The sequence below is a fragment of the Cornus florida genome, unplaced genomic scaffold (genome assembly GCF_030987335.1).
Source record: "Cornus florida cultivar Cherokee Brave unplaced genomic scaffold, ASM3098733v1 CherokeeBrave_3.0.0_Hap2_Chr01, whole genome shotgun sequence".
In the NCBI taxonomy this organism is placed as follows: domain Eukaryota; kingdom Viridiplantae; phylum Streptophyta; class Magnoliopsida; order Cornales; family Cornaceae; genus Cornus; species Cornus florida.
In genome coordinates this window covers 59,738,940-59,757,579 of record NW_026775571.1, presented here as the reverse complement: position 1 = coordinate 59,757,579, position 18,640 = coordinate 59,738,940, and the positions used below count along the sequence as shown (strand labels likewise).

The following is an 18,640-nucleotide window of genomic DNA, read 5'->3' as shown; positions in this document are numbered from 1 at the left end:
CAATTACATGGATTAATATTGGATTTTAATTGCTAGATTGTTAATCTTCTTTCTGCAATTATTTGGATATTAGTTTTGGATAGTAAATTACTAGACTGTTATGTATATGATGTAATTTACAAGGATATGTAGGATTGTATGCACCGATATGGGACGGTGACATACTAGGGACGGTTTAGCTCAAAATGCCTAAACCTAACCTAACGGATTAAAGGAATTGATTAAAAATATATTGAATCCTAATTGGAGTTAAGTCAAATCAACTGCAACTAAGTTGAGTGGCTTCCTGGATTAATGGATGATGGTTAAGTCATATCAACTGAATAAGTTGAGTGACTAACTAATTTGTTATTGTATGTCAGTTCGATAAATAATTGAACTACATACTCTGGTTTTGGATGGAGTTTATATATATGTTTATGGTACCATGAGATGAGCTTGAGTCTCAGACTCGTTGGTTAGGGTGCGTATATGCAATGGATGCGTAGCTGGTTATAATAGGTTGAGGTGTACCCTGTTAGGTCTAGGTACTCATGCCCACCTTTGGGTGCGTTTTCGCATGTTGCCTTCTATTCAGGTTGAGACCCCTATTATAAACCAGTGAATGTCCCTTAGTGTGGATATATTTATATGTATGGACTAGATAGATATTGTGAGGTGTCTACGGTGTATCTGCGTATCGGGTCACTGTATGGATTGCAGTTAGATTAGAACTTGCTCGTGGGTCTGACCCACTCTTTTATTATTCTTTTCAGGTATCGGACGGTTCTAGTCTCAAGCTTGATCGTGTTAAGCAGGGACTCCCATTCATTCTACCAACGATGTAGGATTTCATTTATGATTTAGTTTTGGAATATCTTTACTTTCAGTTACTCAGTTTCAGTTGGAGATTGGTTTTGGGGTCCACTTGTTGGATTCCCAAGTTGTAACCTTGAAGGTTTTTGGATGATTAATTTATTATTTATCATTGGAGGATTTTATATTTAAATTCGTTATTTTTCTATTCTGTGTTCGATTTAAAATACTTTAATTGTTCGATATCCCTCGGGTTTGGGCGTGGGCCTGATTAACCCGTGTCTCGGATCCGAGGTGTATCACACCGGTCCTTTAACAAGTGTGAACACATAACCTGTAGTTGACTGACGTTTATCTAAATCACCAGCATAGTCCGAATCCACATATCCAACCAAATACTGACTAATTCTATCATCTCGCTCAAATTTTAAACCCACATCTACAGTATCATGGATGTACCGTATAATCCATTTCATTGCCTGCCAATGACCTTTACCTGGGTCATGCATATACTTGCTCACCATACTAACGGCCTGTGAAACGTCGGGTCTCGTACATACCATTGCATACATTAAACTTCTAACTGCGCTCGCATACGGAACATGAGCCATTTGCGCACGCTCTTCATCTGTATGTGGAGATAATGAAGCACAAATCTTACAATGAGGGGCCAAAAGGGTACTTATAGGTTTAGTATTCGAGTCCATACCAAACTGATGTAGCACCTTATTCAAATATTGCTTCTGAGACAAACAAACAGTGCCCTTCATTCTATCTCTTCTAATCCTATCCCAAGTATCTTCTTAGCTTCACCAAGATCCTTCATTTTGAACTTAGTACTTAACTGAATCTTTAACTTATCAATTGCAACTTTGCTCTTAGATGCAATCAACATATTATTAACATATAAGAGCAAATATACAAATGATCCATCATAAAGCTTACGAAAATACACACAGTGATCAAAATGGCTTCTTGTGTACTGTTGCCTTTTCATGAACTGATCAAATCGTTTGTACCACTGCCTTGGACTTTGTTTCAACCCATACAACGACTTCTTCAGTTTGCAAACCCAATTTTCCTTACCAGCAACCTTGAATCCATCTGGTTGAGATATATAGATCTCCTTCTCCAAATCTCCGTGTAAGAAGGCAGTTTTGACGTCGAGTTGAGCTAACTCGAGGTCAAACTGTGCAACCAAAGCTAGTAAAATTCGAATGGAAGAGTGTTTTACAACAAGTGAAAATACCTCATTATAATCAATCCTTCCCTTTGTGTGTAGCCTTTCGCCACCAATCTAGCCTTAAATCTCACACTGTCTTGCCCTGAAGAACCTTCCTTCTTGGTGTATACCCACTTGCACCCAATCGCCATCTTCTCCTTTGGAAGCTGCACCAACTTCCAAGTTTGATTCGTATGAAGAGACTACATCTCCTCGTCCATTGCTTTCTTCCAATCTACACTTTCTGAACTTTTGACAGCTTCTGTATAGGTAGATGGGATGTCATCATCAACTATGGGTAGTGCGTATGCCACCATATCAGTAAACCGTGTAGGTTTCTTTATTTCTCTTTTTGATCTACCAATTGCAATAGAATATGGTTGCTGTAGAGACTCTTGGGTAGAAGCCTCCTCCTCATCTGTACCCGTTTCCTCATCATCTGAGTTACTTACAGGTCTAACTGAAACAATTGGAGCCTCAAGCTCCACCTGCTGCGAAACTTCTTTGGTCATGTTCTCTGTAAAAGAACTTTTCAGTATAGAAGACTCATCAAATGTAACTTCCTTGCTATTAATGATTTTCTTCAACTCGGGGCACCAAAGTCTATTCCTTTTTACGCCTTCACTATAGCCTAAGAATATAGCTTTCTTGCCTTTAGGATCCAACTTACTCTCTTTAACATGAAAGTAGGCAGTAGAACCAAAAATTCGCAGAAAATCATAATCGGTAGCAGGTTTCCAAACCATACCTCCATGGGTGTTTTGCCCTCATTCGCATCTGCAGGCAACCTATTGATGAGATGGCATGTGTATGTCACAGCCTCAACCCAAAATGTTTTGCCCAATCCAGCATTGGACAATATACATCTAACCTTTTCTAACAAGGTTCGATTGATGCGTTCTGCCACCCCATTCTATTGTGGCGTGTCTCTGATTGTAAAGTGTCGAACAATATCCTCATCCTGGAATACTTGCAAGAATGGGTCCGATGTGTATTCACCGCCATTATCGGATCTGAGTCTTTTGATTTTTCTTCCAGTCTGGGTCTCCATCTTCTTCCATTTCAAGAACACTTTTAAGACTTCATCTTTATGTTTCATGGTGTACACCCATACTCGTCTAGAGAAGTCATCATCAAATGAGACAAACCAATGCTTACCTCCCAAAGATGCAACTCTGGTAGGTCCCCAAACATCTGTGTGAACATAGTCAAGTATTCCCTTCGTGCGGTGTACTGCTGTGCCAAACTTGACTCTTGTCTGCTTACCCAGAACACAATGTTCACAAAATCCAAGCTTGCAGGTCTTGGCACCTTTCAATAGACCCTGCTTCACTAGTCCCTGCAAAGCCTTCTCACCTGCATGTCCCAAGCGTACATGCCACAATCTGGTAGCACCTGATGCATCTCCCTTTGAACTATCTGCAACAGCTGTTGTGCCTATAACTGTATTTCCAAGGAGAAAATACAAGTTACTCTTCTTTGTACCCTTCATCACAACTAGAGCTCTATAGGTCACCTTTATATCATCGCTTTTCAGCGTGATCTCATAACCTTTTGCTGTCAATGATCCAAGTGAGATGAGATTTTTCTTCAAATCCGCTACATACTGGACATCTTCAAGAACTCTGACTGTTCTATTGTGCAACTTCAAACGGATCTTTCCTATCCCCCTTGTTTGACAGGCATGATCATTGCCCATGAAAACAGCTCTACTGTCCAGCTCCTGGAAACTGGAGAACCACTCTCGGTTAGGACACATGTGATAGGAACAACCCGTATCCAAGATCCATGCATCATGAGAATTAGATCCAACTGATACTGTCACACCCCAAATTTTAACACAAGAACTACTTGTCCTGCATAAAAATCTAAGGTATAACTTCCATCAATTCTCAACATACATCCTCCATAATAGAACTACGATGAATCCTATCATTCAATTTAATAAACATGAGAGTCTGACAAATTTTATGCAAATCCATAAATAGAGGTGCAATTCCCTCTAGTGAAACAAAACATCTATGACCACTGAATCAACTCGATAAAGTTTCATAAAACAGTAACTTTATTACAATAATCATAATAAAGGAAAACCGAGCTAAAATAAATCAATGTGCAACGAGCTAAAATCCGTTTCCGTCACGTGTCACCATCACGTTCCTACTCTACGAGCACCTGAAATGTGATAATGGGGTGAGCTCACAAGCTCAGCAAGAAATGCTAAACACAATCATCGTTCAGCAAGCTAACCTTACCTTGTATTCCCATATATATAAGCAACTCAATAAATTCATTAATTAAATGTATATTCTAGTTAATTATAAGCTCAATAAATAACCATCATTTATTTTAAGTAAATTTGCATATCTCATCTGAGCCCCGGGCACCCATCCAATAAAGTGGTGTGATTCGTATAGTCCCTGACTACCGAAAAGACACGTGTGGCTGGATTGTACGTCTACCCCCCAGATGATTCCTGATCACGTCCACACAATAAGGGCTCATTAGACCCATGGCCATAATAAAAGGGTAGTGCACTCTCAAATAGGTAGGTCCCTGACCATACCTAAAAGTCATCATAGGGTCAACCCCTGACTACCACTCCGACTAATCCAAACTCATCCATTAATTATTAATTATGGTAAATTATGAAAGGTTTCATTGATTAATAATTCAAATTAATGATTAATACACCCAAACACCACTTTAATTTTAAAACAGAACCCTAAAGATCCAACTAGTGAGAGTACAAAATTTCTGGACATAGCCTAACATTAGATAAAATACCCTGCAAAATTTCAGAATTTAACTCTTAATAGTTTTTCCACACTCTCCCTTTTAGTATTGAGAAATCATACTTTTTCAAGGTTTAATTTGGTAAACTTACCCAAATAACATTTAAAATCTGGATTTAAAAAAAACTAGATTCATTATACTAAAATATAATAATCTGGAAAATTTCAGAATTTTTGAAATGTTTAAAATACTTTTCCTTAATTATTCTAAGTTAAACCTAATAAGAAAAAAAGAATTTCAAAAGAAATGCATCTAATTTAGTTGGGCTCGAATGTAGCTTACCAGATTGGGCCTAGTGGTTGACTAACATCAGACTCAACATGGGCCTGACTCTTCCTCTCATAGCAAGCCTACAGTGACACTATAAAAAACCAAAAAAAAATGAATTCCTCATTCACTAGAACGCCCAGATTCAACCAATACTCATAATTCATTCCAACTTCTAATTAACCCAAAATTCTATATTAAAGTTAAACAAGTTCATGACCTTTGTTTCTATTTACAGAGTATAACTATGTCATTTCAAAATAAAATTCAAAATCAATGCATGAATAATTTCTACAAGAATAAATTCCTCCTTTGATTTTCATTTAATCATATATTCATATATATCTAAATATTATATATACACAATCATAACAAACCAATTTTTTTCATATTGCAATATATCAATCGAAAACACCATATATATATACACACACACACACACACACACACACACACACGTATGCATGCCTATCATCCATAATGAATTAAACAACAATATTGTTACTGTTTGATTTCATACCTAAACATAAACAAAAACAACAATCACCAAATAACTATTCCAATAGTTAAATTATTTAAGTTCTATAATCTACTGCCAATCTAATTCGATTAAAATCTCATTAAAATACTATTAATTCTTAACACCAAATATAATGATTAATTAGAACACTTAACAAACAAAGTCACAAATATATATAAGTGTACAAGGCAAGATTAACTTGCCTGTTAAATATCGTTAAACCTTTCTCTCTAGCCAATCCTTTGGTCACCGTCTCTTTTTCCGGCTACTGCAGATTGCCAACGAAAAATCAGTAACCCGCTTCCTCTCTTTCTCTCTCGGTAATTTCTTTCTTCTTTTTTTTTTATTTTTATTTTTTATTTTTTTATTTTATAAAAAATAATATCCTCGTACTGATATGACGCAAAAAAAAAATATAAATGATAAATATAACAACATTTGAGATAATCTAGGACTCCTATTTAAAGTTTTAAATTTTTAAAAAAAAACTCTATTATCTCTACTATCACGTTGAAATACTAAATACTAAATAATAAAAATAATATACAGAATTTTAGGGTTTTACATTCTACCCACCTAAAAAGAAATTTTGTCCTCAAAATTTGCACACCTTATTCGAAGAGTTGTGGGTACTTTTCCTTCATTTCTAACTCTAGCTCCCAAGTAGCCTCTCTCTCGTCCTGATGATTCCACTGCACCTTCACCAAAGGTATCTCTGCCCGCTTCAACTGTTTCACCATACTGCCAACCATGCGAACAGGCGTCTCAACATAGGTTGCATTAGGACGAATCTGGACCTCTGTGCAGTCAATAGCCTGAGTTTCATCCCTCAAGCACCTCCTCAACATGGAGACATGGAAAACATCATGAACAGTAGATAGTCTGGGTGGTAAAGCCAATCTATACGCCATCTCCCCAATCCTCTTTGTGATCTCAAAAGATCTAATGAATCGAGGAGCTAACTTCCCTTTCTTCCTGCCAAATCTCGTAACCCCCTTTATTGGTGATACTTTCAAGAACACCAAGTCACCCATACTAAACTCCAAAGCACGACGGCGTCGATCTGCATAACTCTTCTGTCGACTCTGAGCTGTGCGAAGTCGATCTCGAATGATGGCAACCTTCTCTGTAGTCTCTTGCACCAACTCTGGCCTCAATAAACTACCACCACCAACCTCAGCCCAACATATCGGTGAACGACAAGATCTACCAAAAAGTGCCTCATACGGTGCCATGCCGATACTAGCCTGATAGCTGTTATTATAAGCGAACTCAACCAATGGAATGTGATCCGCCCAACTGCCCCGAAAATCTAGCACATAAGCACAAAGCATATCCTCCAACACCTGAATGACCTTCTCGGATTGGCCATCGGTTTGAGGATGAAAAGCAGTACTCAAACTCAAAGGAGTACCAAAAACTGCTTGGAAACTACTCCAAAATCGAGATGAAAAATGAGGATCACAATCTGAGACAATAGACACCGGCACTCCATGAAGCTTAACTATGTCTTTAATGTAGATCTTACACAATTCCTTTACAGTATCAGTAGCTCGAATAGGTAGAAAATGAGCTGATTTAGTCAATCGGTCCACTATCACCCACACTATATCATGGTTATGTATTGACCTCGGTAACCCCACAACAAAATCCATCGTCACATGCTCCCATTTCCACTCAGGCACAGGCAAAGGCTATAATAGTCCTGCTGGTCTCTGGTGCTCAGCCTTCACTCGCTGACAAGTGAGACATCTAGATACAAACTCTGCCACATCACGTTTCATGCCTTCCCACCAGAACTGCCTCTTAAGATCATGATATATCTTAGTGCCACCTGGGTGCACTGTGTACCTAAAGTGATGTGCCTCCTCTAAAATCTCTCTCTTGAGGTCTGCTAAGTCTGGAACACATAGCCTACCTCGAAATCTCATACCACCATCAGCTCCATACGTCCAGTCAACATTACCTTCATTATTAACAGCTTCAACTGCTTTGGTCTGTAACCTGTCATCCTAAGTCTGAGAATGAATGATTCGGCTGATTAAAGTAGGTTGTACAGTCAAACTACAAAGAAGAGCCCATGTACCCTGAGAACTCGGTATAATAGAAAACTCTGCCAATGCCTCTAACATCATCCACTCCTGAATCATCATAAAGGCAACTAATCCCCTCGGTTTTTGACTCAAGGCATCCGCTACCACATTAGCCTTTCTAGGATGATACTGAAGGGTCATATCAAAATCCTTCATCTTCTCCATCCACCTCCGTCGCCTCATATTCAACTCCTTCTGAGTGTAGAGGTATTTGAGGCTCTTGTGATCAGAGAATAACTCAAATTCCTCACCATATAAGTAATGCCTCCACACCTTCAATGCAAGAACCACTGCTGCTAATTCCAGGTCATATGTAGGGTAATTTTGCTCATATAGCTTAAGCTGCCTAGAGGTATACGCTACCACCTTATCATCTTGCATCAAAACACAGCCAAGACCCTGATGTGATGCATCTGTGTAGATCACAAATCTCTCACTACTAGCAGGAATGGTAAGAACTGGTGCTGATGTTAATCTCGTCTTCAGCTCCTCAAATGCTTGCTCACAGCGGTGGTCCTAAACAAACTTCACATCCTTCTGAGTCAAACGGGTCAAAGGTGTAGCAATCTTGGAGAAACCCTCAATGAAGCGCCTGTAGTATCCTATCAGTCCCAAGAAGCTACGAATCTCAATGACAGTAGTAGGCCATTTCCAACTCATCACAGCCTCCACCTTGGCAGAATCTACTAAACTTCATCCTTAGAGATCACATGCCCCAAAAACTGAATCTGCTTCTGCCAAAAGTCACACTTCTCAAACTTAGCATAGAGCTGATGCTCACACAAAGTCTGAAGTGTAATGCTCAAGTGTCTCTCATGCTCCTCCTTAGTCTTGGAATATATCAAGATGTCATCAACAAATACCACAACAAACTGATCCAAGTAAGGTCGAAACACTCTGTTCATCAAATCCATAAAAGCTGCCGGAGCGTTAGTCAACCCAAAAGGCATGACTAAGAACTCATAGAGGCTATAACGAGTCTTGAAGGCAGTCTTAGGAATATCCTCCTCCCTAATCCTCAGCTGATGGTACCCAGTCCTCAAGTCAATCTTAGAGAACAACTGCGCCCCTCTGAGTTGATCAAATAAATCATTAATACGTGGCAATGGGTACTTATTCTTAATAGTGACCTTATTTAGCGCACGGTAGTCAACACATAAGCGGAGTGACCCATCCTTCTTCTTGACAAATAGAATAGGTGCTCCCCAAGGTGATGTTTTAGGTCGAATAAACCCCCGATCTTGCAACTCTTGAGTTTGCTTCTTCAACTCACTCAGTTCAACTGGCGCCATTCTGTAGGGTGCCCTAAAGATAGGTGAAGTACTAGGAGTGAGGTCAATGCAGAAATCCACTGCCCTCCTAGGAGGCAAACCCGGAATATCCCGGAACACATCTATATACTTTGACACTGTAGGAAACTGCTCTATAGTCACGTATTGCTCAACCACCTCGATGTGGGTCAGAAATCCCATAGTCATGGTGCCCTCGAACTCCCCATACTTATATCGAGAAGGTAACTGTCCCGAAACTGAGAATACAACAATCCTCTCATGGCAGTCCAACTGAGCATGATATCTAGCCAACCAATCCATACCTAGTATAACATCAAAGTCTCTCATACGTAATACTATCAAATCAATAGGATACTCCAACTCCCCAATTGTAGCAGGGCAAGCACGACATATTCTATCAAGTGTCGTCGCGCTCCTGAGTGGAGTTGTAATAGATAAGGCATTACTCATATGTCCAGGTTCTAATCCCAGTGTGTCCACAAATGATAGCGCAATAAAAGAATATGAAGAACCTGAATCAAATAGTACTCTAGCTATACTGCTATAAATAGTAAGTGTACCTTCCACTGCTGGTGGTGCACGGTCCTGTCTCCCATCTGGAACAACTGCATAAACCCTTGCACCTCCTTGTTGCTGTGGTGCCTAACCTCTCTGCTGGTTATTCTCGTGAGGCTTGGGATAATTACATGCCAAATGTCCTTGCTCACGACAATTGTAGCAATGCCCGCTGAACTGATATGGCTGTGCATCATTTGGTGTGGCTGGTACTAAAGCTGTGGATTGCTCACCTTCACCCACTCTCTGCCGTTTCCCTACTTGCCAATCTTGTCTGCCTCTCTGCCAAGACTGACCTTGCCAATTTCTCTGAGTTTGCTGCTGCTGACCCCTTTGATTCTGTTGAGAGTTACTCTGATTCTGTTGAGAACTGCTAGCCCCCTTACTTTTTTGTTCTGCCCTACACTCCTTCTGTTTCTGAAAGGCAATGTTATTATTCTCCTCTACTGCCATGGCACATTCCACCACTTTAGCATAAGTGTCAAAATGATGACCCACCACAAACTTCTTCACATAAGAGACCAATCCTCGCTCGAACTTTCTGACTTTGTGTAACTCATTCGCAACAATGTGAGGAGCGAATCGGGATAGCTCTGTAAGCTTTCTCTCGTACTCACTAACTGTCATATCATGATTCTGTTCCAGCTGCATGAACTCAGTTGCCTTCTTCTCCTTCACTGATTGTGGAAAGTATTTGTCGTTGAACCGAGTTTTAAAATCATCCCAGGTCATAGTTGCAATGTCCACAACCATCCTGGTCTCTGACTGCCACCACTGGCGTGCCTCACCAGATAAAAGAAAAACGCCAATCTTCCTTTTTTACACCTCAGTGCAGTCCATCATCTCAAAATATCTTTCCAAATCTTCAATCCACTTCTCGGCATCAAGTGGATCGGTAGATCTGACGAAATCAAAAGCCCCCCAATTTGCGGATATCTCTGATAAATCCAATCATAGGATTCGGAGCATAAGGTGCATCCTCCAACTGAATATCGTCATGGTTAACACCACCACGACCAGCACCTCCCAGACCTCTGCCTCTAGCAGGTCGTCCTCTGCCACTTCCAACTCCTGACATCCTATTTTCAGTAAAGAATATCAATGATAAGTCTCAAATGTAATTTATACTTTAACTGGAGCATGGTAATAGAGCAATAATTTGTATAAGTATATGCTCCTATTCTTACTATCACTTCTCTTAGCCAGGTAATTCTTAACCTAGGCTCTGATACCAAACTGTCACACCCCAAATTTTAACACAAGAACTACTTGTCCTGCATAAAAATCTAAGGTATAACTTCCATCAATTCTCAACATACATCCTCCATAATAGAACTACGATGAATCCCATCATTCAATTTAATAAACATGAGAGTCTGACAAATTTTATACAAATCCATAAATAGAGGTGCAATTCCCTCTAGTGAAACAAAACATCTATGACCACTGAATTAACTCGATAAAGTTTCATAAAACATTAACTTTATTACAATAATCATAATAAAGGAAAACCGAGCTAAAATAAATCAATGTGCAACGAGCTAAAATCCGTTCCCGTCACGTGTCACCATCACGTTCTTACTTTACGAGCACCTGAAATGTGATAATGGGGTGAACTCACAAGCTCAGTAAGAAATGCTAAACACAATCATCGTTCAGCAAGCTAACCTTACCTTGTATTCCCATATATATAAGCAACTCAATAAATTCATTAATTAAATGTATATTCTAGTTAATTATAAGCTCAATAAATAACCATCATTTATTTTAAGTAAATTTGCATATCTCATCTGAGCCCCGGGCACCCATCCAATAAAGTGGTGTGATTCGTATAGTCCCTGACTACCGAAAAGACACGTGTGGCTGGATTGTACGTCTACTCCCCAGATGATCCCTGATCACGTCCACACAATAAGGGCTCATTAGACCCATGGCCATAATAAAAGGGTAGTGCACTCCCAAATAGGTAGGTCCCTGACCATACCCAAAAGTCATCATAGGGTCAACCCCTGACTACCACTTCGACTAATCCAAACTCATCCATTAATTATTAATTATGGTAAATTATGAAAGGTATCATTGATTAATAATTCAAATTAATGATTACTACACCCAAACACCACTTTAATTTTAAAACAGAACCCTAAAGATCCAACTAGTGAGAGTACAAAATTTTTGGACATAGCCTAACATTAGATAAAATACCCTGCAAAATTTCAGAATTTAACTCTTAATAGTTTTTCCATACTCTCCCTTTTAGTGTTGAGAAATCATACTTTTTCAAGGTTTAATTTGGTAAACTTACCCAAATAACATTTAAAATCTGGATTTTAACAAAACTAGATTCATTATACTAAAATATAATAATCTGGAAAATTTCATAATTTTTGAAATGTTTAAAATATTTTTCCTTAATTATTCTAAGTTAAAACTAATAAGAAAGAAAGAATTTCAAAAGAAATACATCTAATTCAGTTGGCCCGAATGTAGCTTCCCAGATTGGGCCTAGTGGTTGACTAACATCAGACTCAACATGGGCCTGACTCTTCCTCTCATAGTAAGCCTATAGTGACACTATAGAAAACCCAAAAAAACATGAATTCCTCATTCACTAGTACGCTCAGATTCAACCAATACTTATAATTCATTCCAACTTCTAATTAACCCAAAATTCTATATTAAAGTTAAACAAGTTCATGACCTTTTTCTGTTTACAGAGTATAACTATGTCATTTCAAAATAAAATTCAAATCCATCAATGCATGAATAATTTCTACAAGAATAAATTCCTCCTTTGATTTTCATTTAATCATATATTCATATATATCTAAATATTATATATACACAATCATAACAAACCAATTTTTTTTCATATTGCAATATATCAATCGAAAACACCATATATATATATATATATATATATATATATATATATATATAGACACACACACACACACACACACACACACACACACACACACACGTATGCATGCCTACCACCCATAATGAATTAAACAACAATATTGTTATTGTTTGATTTCATACCTAAACATAAACAAAAACAACAATCACCAAATAACTATTCCTACAGTTAAATTATTTAAGTTCTAATAATCTACTGCCAATCTATTTCGATTAAAATCTCATTAAAATACTATTAATTCTTAACACCAAATATAATGATTAATTAGAACACTTAACAAATAATGTCACAAATATATATAAGTGTACAAGGCAAGATTAACTTGCCTGTTAAATATCGTTAAACCTTTCTCTCTAGCCAATCCTTTGGTCACCGTCTCTTTTTCCGGCTACTAGTTGCAGATTGTCAACGAAAAATCAGTAACCCGCTTCCTCTCTTTCTGTCTCGGTAATTTCTTTCTTTTTTTTTTTTTTTACGAAAAATAATATCCTTGTACTGATACGACGTAAAAAAAAATATAAAGGATTAATATAACAGCATTTGAGATAATCTAGGACTCCTATTTAAAGTTTTAAATTTTTTTTAAAAAAAACTCTATTATCTCTACTATCACGTTGAAATACTAAATACTAAATAATAAAAATAATATACAGAATTTTAGGGTTTCACAGATACAGTCAAAGCAAACTCTACAGCTTCATCGTCACTGCTAACAATGTTGGCGGCAATCTTCTTGTCATTCTTGTTTTTCAATTTATGACAATCCTTCTTCCAATGCCCTTTATTATGACAAAAAGCACATTCATCTTTGGCAAGATTTTTCTTGCCCAAAGTTGATGCTCCTCTTGATCTGGATTGAGATCTTCCACGGCTACCAGACTTTTTCTGATCTGTTCTACAGCTTCAGCTGTTGAGTCTCTATTAACCTCCTTATCCTTCTTGTGAAGCTCATTATTCATGAGGGTATTAGAGACATCAACATATTTAATTTCTTCTTTTCCATACAGTAGTGTGGTAGTCAAATGTTCATACGAATTAGGCAGAGAGTTTAACAATAATAATGCTTTATCTTCATCATCAATTTTAACATCCAAATTTTGCAATTCAGCAAGAATTTTGTTAAAATTATCTAGATGCTTGAACATAGACATACCTTCTTTATAATCAAACCGGAAGAGCTTTTTCTTCAAATAGAGCCGATTTTCAATGTTCTTTGTCATATACTTCTCCTCCAGTTGCGTCCAAAGCTTGTCTGCTGAAACTTCTATGCATGAAAGGATATTTCTGATCCTTTCTGAGATAAAGCCGAATTTGATCACAAGCCTTACGATTGATCTTTTTCCAATCTTGTTCCGTCATTTCTTCTGGTTTCTCCTTCCCCAGAGCAGTGTCTAAATCTTATTGAGTCAGAACATCCATAACTTCGCATTGCCACATGCTGAAGTTGTTGCGCTCATCAAATTTTTCAATATCAAATTTTGCGGTTGCCATCTACTTTTTCAACAATCACGATCACCGAAAAGAACAGAACCGTGATGCTCTGATACCAATTGTTGTGCGGAAGCTTGGGCCCAACAAATAAATAATGGTGGTTGTGATCACACACACAATAAGAATACACTCACAAAATAATAAATAGGAGAAAACACACACACAAAAGGAAGACAAAGATTTACGTGGTTCGGCAATGTGCCTACGTCCACGGGAGCTCAAGATCAATGTAATATCAAAACCCAAAAGGTTACAAAAGGCTCACAAATGAGAAAATAAATATTATTTTCTCCAAACTCTCTTTGCTCACTTGAATGCTCTTGGATGATTTTCGAATGAATGAAACTATGAGATACAAGGTCTATTTATAGCCAACAAATCTCCCTGATGATGTAAGAAATGATGTAAGCAAAGCCTGATGTGAGCGATGACATATGCAATTGCTGATGTAAGCGATGACATATGCAACTGATGATGTAAGCGATGACATATTTTAAGCCAATTCCAAATTTGAAACTCCAAATTTGTTAACATATTTTCCATTTCTTTTTGGCTATTACATCTGCAATCTTTTTATTTTCCATTTTTATTAATCTGCAATCTTTTTATTTTCCATTTTTATTCTATTTTTCTTGATTGATCCTCAAAAGTTACTTCTATATCAGCATCAATTTCATAGCCATAGATGGGTAAGTAATTGTTCTTCATATTCGCGTATCAAGAGAAAAAAAGAAAATAACTTATCCACCTATAGTATTCTTGATTGGTCGTCTAAATATCTAGATTTCATAAACTACACATATTATTATTGATTGGTCGTCTAAATATCTATATATATATCGCCTTTTGATTTAATTACATTTTCATACAAATTTGAAGTACTAAACTCATCTATAGCTTTAAGGACAACATGGCGGATGGACAGGAAGTTGCTTTCGGGCCACATGGTCGTGAAGATGGGCAACCATGGGATGACGGAACCCACAATACAATAAGAGAATTAATTATATATTCCGCATCAATAGTTAGAACCATTCAAGTTGTCTATGATGATGGTGAAGGAAATCCAATTACGAGAAAAAACACAGTCGTGACTGCGAAGAACCAAACAGGGTATAATATATGTATTTCTGTGTGCGCGCCGCAATTTGATTTTCAAATATACAACTCATGCACAAATTTATTTGATTCTATTTTTATCGTGTGTGTCATATTTTGTGGACGCTACCTAGTTAGACAAAATAACATCTCAAAATAAAAAATATATATATAAAAAATGACGGACTATACCACATTATTGAGGCTCCCTGAAATAGATTCCTATCTCTCTAAATAACGTATTGTTTTTCAATAATTATTATTATTATTAATTTGCTTGGCTTTTGATATGAACAATTCGACATTTGTGTTGATTTTATTTTTGTTTTTTATCAAGTACACTAGCCTCTCTTTAAATGAAATATTGACTCAGTCACTGCATATAAATGATAAATACATATCTTAGAACTCCACCATCCACCTTACAAAGCATACAAGTTATACAACTAGATATACATTTCTTAACATACAAATCTGTAAATTTGTTAATCGTGTTTTATTTCAGCCCAGTTCTTGCTGTAACCCACTTCTAATCCGATTATCTGGCTTTGGCTTCAAAAAAAAAATCACCCAATTTTGTCTTGCAGATCGTGAACTCGGATTCTAGTCTGTATTAGGTTTTGTAGAATGGTATGAGAAAAAAAAAAATGAAAGACAAAATAAAGAGTTTGAGAGACAAAAAAATTGTGGGCTTAAAAACTTGTAATATCTATTTTTTCTGCATAGTGAAATCATTTTGCCAATTTTCACTGTGAACGTTACGTTTTTAGGTAATTCTATTTTTCTATTATGTTTGGGGTTAATTTGCATGTGTTTGTCGTAATACTTATCCTTGTTCTATTAAATCTTGCAGGTCAAATTAAATTATCCTACCGAGTACCTCGTCTCAATATCAGGATACACAGGGTCCTATCTTAATACACATGTTGTGAAATCTTTTACATTACAAAGCAATACAAGGCAATATGGACCATATGGTGAGGAGGAAGGAACTCCTTTTACAAACCCGTCAACTTCTGACAAGATTGTTGGATTCTTTGGAAGGTAGGGTGATGTTGTTAATTCGATTGGAGTATACATTAAGCTAATCCCAATCCAAACTATAATACCTAGTGTTGGTCCATTTGGAAATACTAGTGGACAGAAATGGGATGACGGAACTTACAACACCATAAGGGAAATAAGTATACAGTCTGGATGGTTAATTGATTCCATTCAAGTTATCTATAATGATATTGAAGGAAAGGCAATATCGGGAAAAAAAACATGGTAGTGACAGCGGACAACAAAACATAGTAATATATATATATATATATATATATATATATATATATATATATATATATGTAATTTGATTTTCAAATCTACGACTCATGTACAAATTTATTATATATTATATTTGTCTTGCCTCCCATGTTTTGTGAAGTATTACTAGCTAGATAACATAATAATAAAAATAAAAAGAAAATAGAAAATAGAAAAGGGAAGTTCCAATGGTCCGCTAAGCATGATACTAATGTGGCACAAAAGCCACGGTTAGGTATAATTTGTCATTTAATACATTATAATAGTAACAAAATTTTCCTCTTTTTTTTGTTAAGGATTTTAATATTTAATCTTTCATTTATACAAATATGAATGCCAAACATACTTACCATTTTTTTTTACTGATATAATTTATGTAGGTCAAATTAGACTACCCTAGTGAATTTTTGCTTTCAGTTTGGGGCTACTGTGGACAAGTTAATAAAATGGTTGTTATCCGGTCACTTAGATTTCAAAGCAACAAAAGAATATATGGACCATTTGGTATGGAGGATGGAGAGAAATTTGAATTCCGATCTGATACTAGTGGCAAGATCATCGGATTTCATGGAAGATCTGACAAGTATCTTACTACAATTGGAGCATATCACGACAAGTGAAAATTTAGACGATGATCATCAACCATCTTTACCTCATCTTTTAATCGTTAATAATTTAACTGCATTTGTATTCGACGTAGTTATAATAATGGATGCTTTATGTTGTCCTTAATGCTTGGTTAAAGTGGTTAAGGCAACACGTGCAATTACACTTGTGTCTTTGTGTATGATTTCAAATAATTTTCATGTTTTCTTTTGTCCTAAGAAAGTTTGGGTTGGTTATGTATTTTATGAAATTATGTCAATCCAGTGATAAGATGTTATATATTATCTCTGGTGTTTCTCATAATAAATTGGTGATTTTACTTGCAAAAGAAGAATCTTATTGGTTTTGAAAAATTGGATGCTATCAATTTGGTTTAAGTATATGATTTGATAAATCAGATGACATTGGAACTAAATTTTAAATTGAAATCTAGTATTGAAAATCTTTGCTTTATCCAAGATTTTGAACTTTCTTTGTAGTCATCATAAACCGTTCATATCTCAAACAAAAAATATATATTTTTAATTTTTAATTTTTTTTTTTTAATAATTCATGTCTTTTGAATAAAGCTAACAAAATTTTCACAGAAAATATGCAAATAACACAGAAAACTAAATATACAAATAACAACCCCCAAGCACAGTGAGGAAGACATAAATGCCTCACACCGAGGGAGACATAAATGCCTTACTAGTTATTGATAAATACTGTAAATTACACTGAAATCACCTGAGATTTTCGTCGATGCAATGTTGGTCAACGGGTTTTTGGCAAGGACACCCTTTAGGTTTCAAAAATTTTCATTGACACCCTCTCAATTGAAATGTCACAGATGCCTCTAAATTTGTAATTCAAATTTATGTAAAAAAATATAATACTATAAAATGACCAAACTAACCATTCCTTAAAAATTTATAATACATTTAACCTAAAATGAACTAACCTAATTGCAGACAACCATAAAACAGTAGCCACAACCCCCACCATCGCCACCACCACAACCCCCACCACTGCCTGCCACCACAACCCCCAGCATTGCCACCACAACCCTCAGCATCGCCACCACATCCCACGGCCATTACAGTCCAACCATCACTCTTCTGTTTCAGACTTAGAGGTTGTTCGTGCTGATTAGAGATAGTTCTTCATCACTCTTCTGTTTATCTCGACGTGGGACATTATCCTTTATTATTGATATTAGTCTCAGACTTATTTAGTTAGTTCAGATTATGGGATTTATTTAGGGGTCCATGATATATGGATTCCCGAGTTGTATTTTGGAGGTTATTATTATTATTACAATGCATTTAATTTTGGAGGATTTGTAGATGGGATTTATTTATTAATAATTATTTAGTTTTCCTTTCAGCGATTATTTATTATTTCTTAGTTAACCATTTGTATTCTGTGCTTGTCTATTATTAATTGTTTGATATCTCTCGATTTTTGGGCGATGACTTAATCTAACCGCGCTTAGAAATTGAAGGGTATCACAATAAACTACTTTGAATCCACAAAGTAACAACTTTGAATGTACAAAGTAAGAGATAAATTAAGAGAAAACATGATATTGTATTGAATAATTGAATGAATAAAATAATTATACTTTATAACACACATAATTATAATATAGGAAAACTAAAAATTAAAAACATAAAGAAACCTAATAGCAAAAAG

General features: G+C 36.4%; 1 protein-coding gene across 1 annotated transcript; it reads left to right on the top strand.

Moving 5' to 3' along the window:
- Positions 1-14,864: 14,864 nt before the first annotated feature.
- Positions 14,865-16,977, top strand: LOC132273091 (jacalin-related lectin 19-like). Its single transcript, XM_059774123.1, has 4 exons — positions 14,865-15,086; positions 15,906-16,096; positions 16,190-16,298; positions 16,738-16,977. The coding sequence occupies exons 1-4, from the start codon at positions 14,865-14,867 to the stop codon at positions 16,975-16,977; spliced, it is 762 nt and encodes a 253-aa protein (XP_059630106.1).
- Positions 16,978-18,640: the final 1,663 nt, after the last annotated feature.

Excerpts from the sequence above, each read along its gene's own strand:
- LOC132273091 (XM_059774123.1), top strand. The coding sequence starts at position 14,865 with ATGGCGGATGGACAGGAAGTTGCTTTCGGGCCACATGGTCGTGAAGAT. Across the intron at positions 16,097-16,189 it reads ATTGTTGGATTCTTTGGAAG|TGGACAGAAATGGGATGACG; the intron begins GTAGGGTGATGT and ends TGGAAATACTAG. Across the intron at positions 16,299-16,737 it reads ATAATGATATTGAAGGAAAG|GTCAAATTAGACTACCCTAG; the intron begins GCAATATCGGGA and ends TAATTTATGTAG.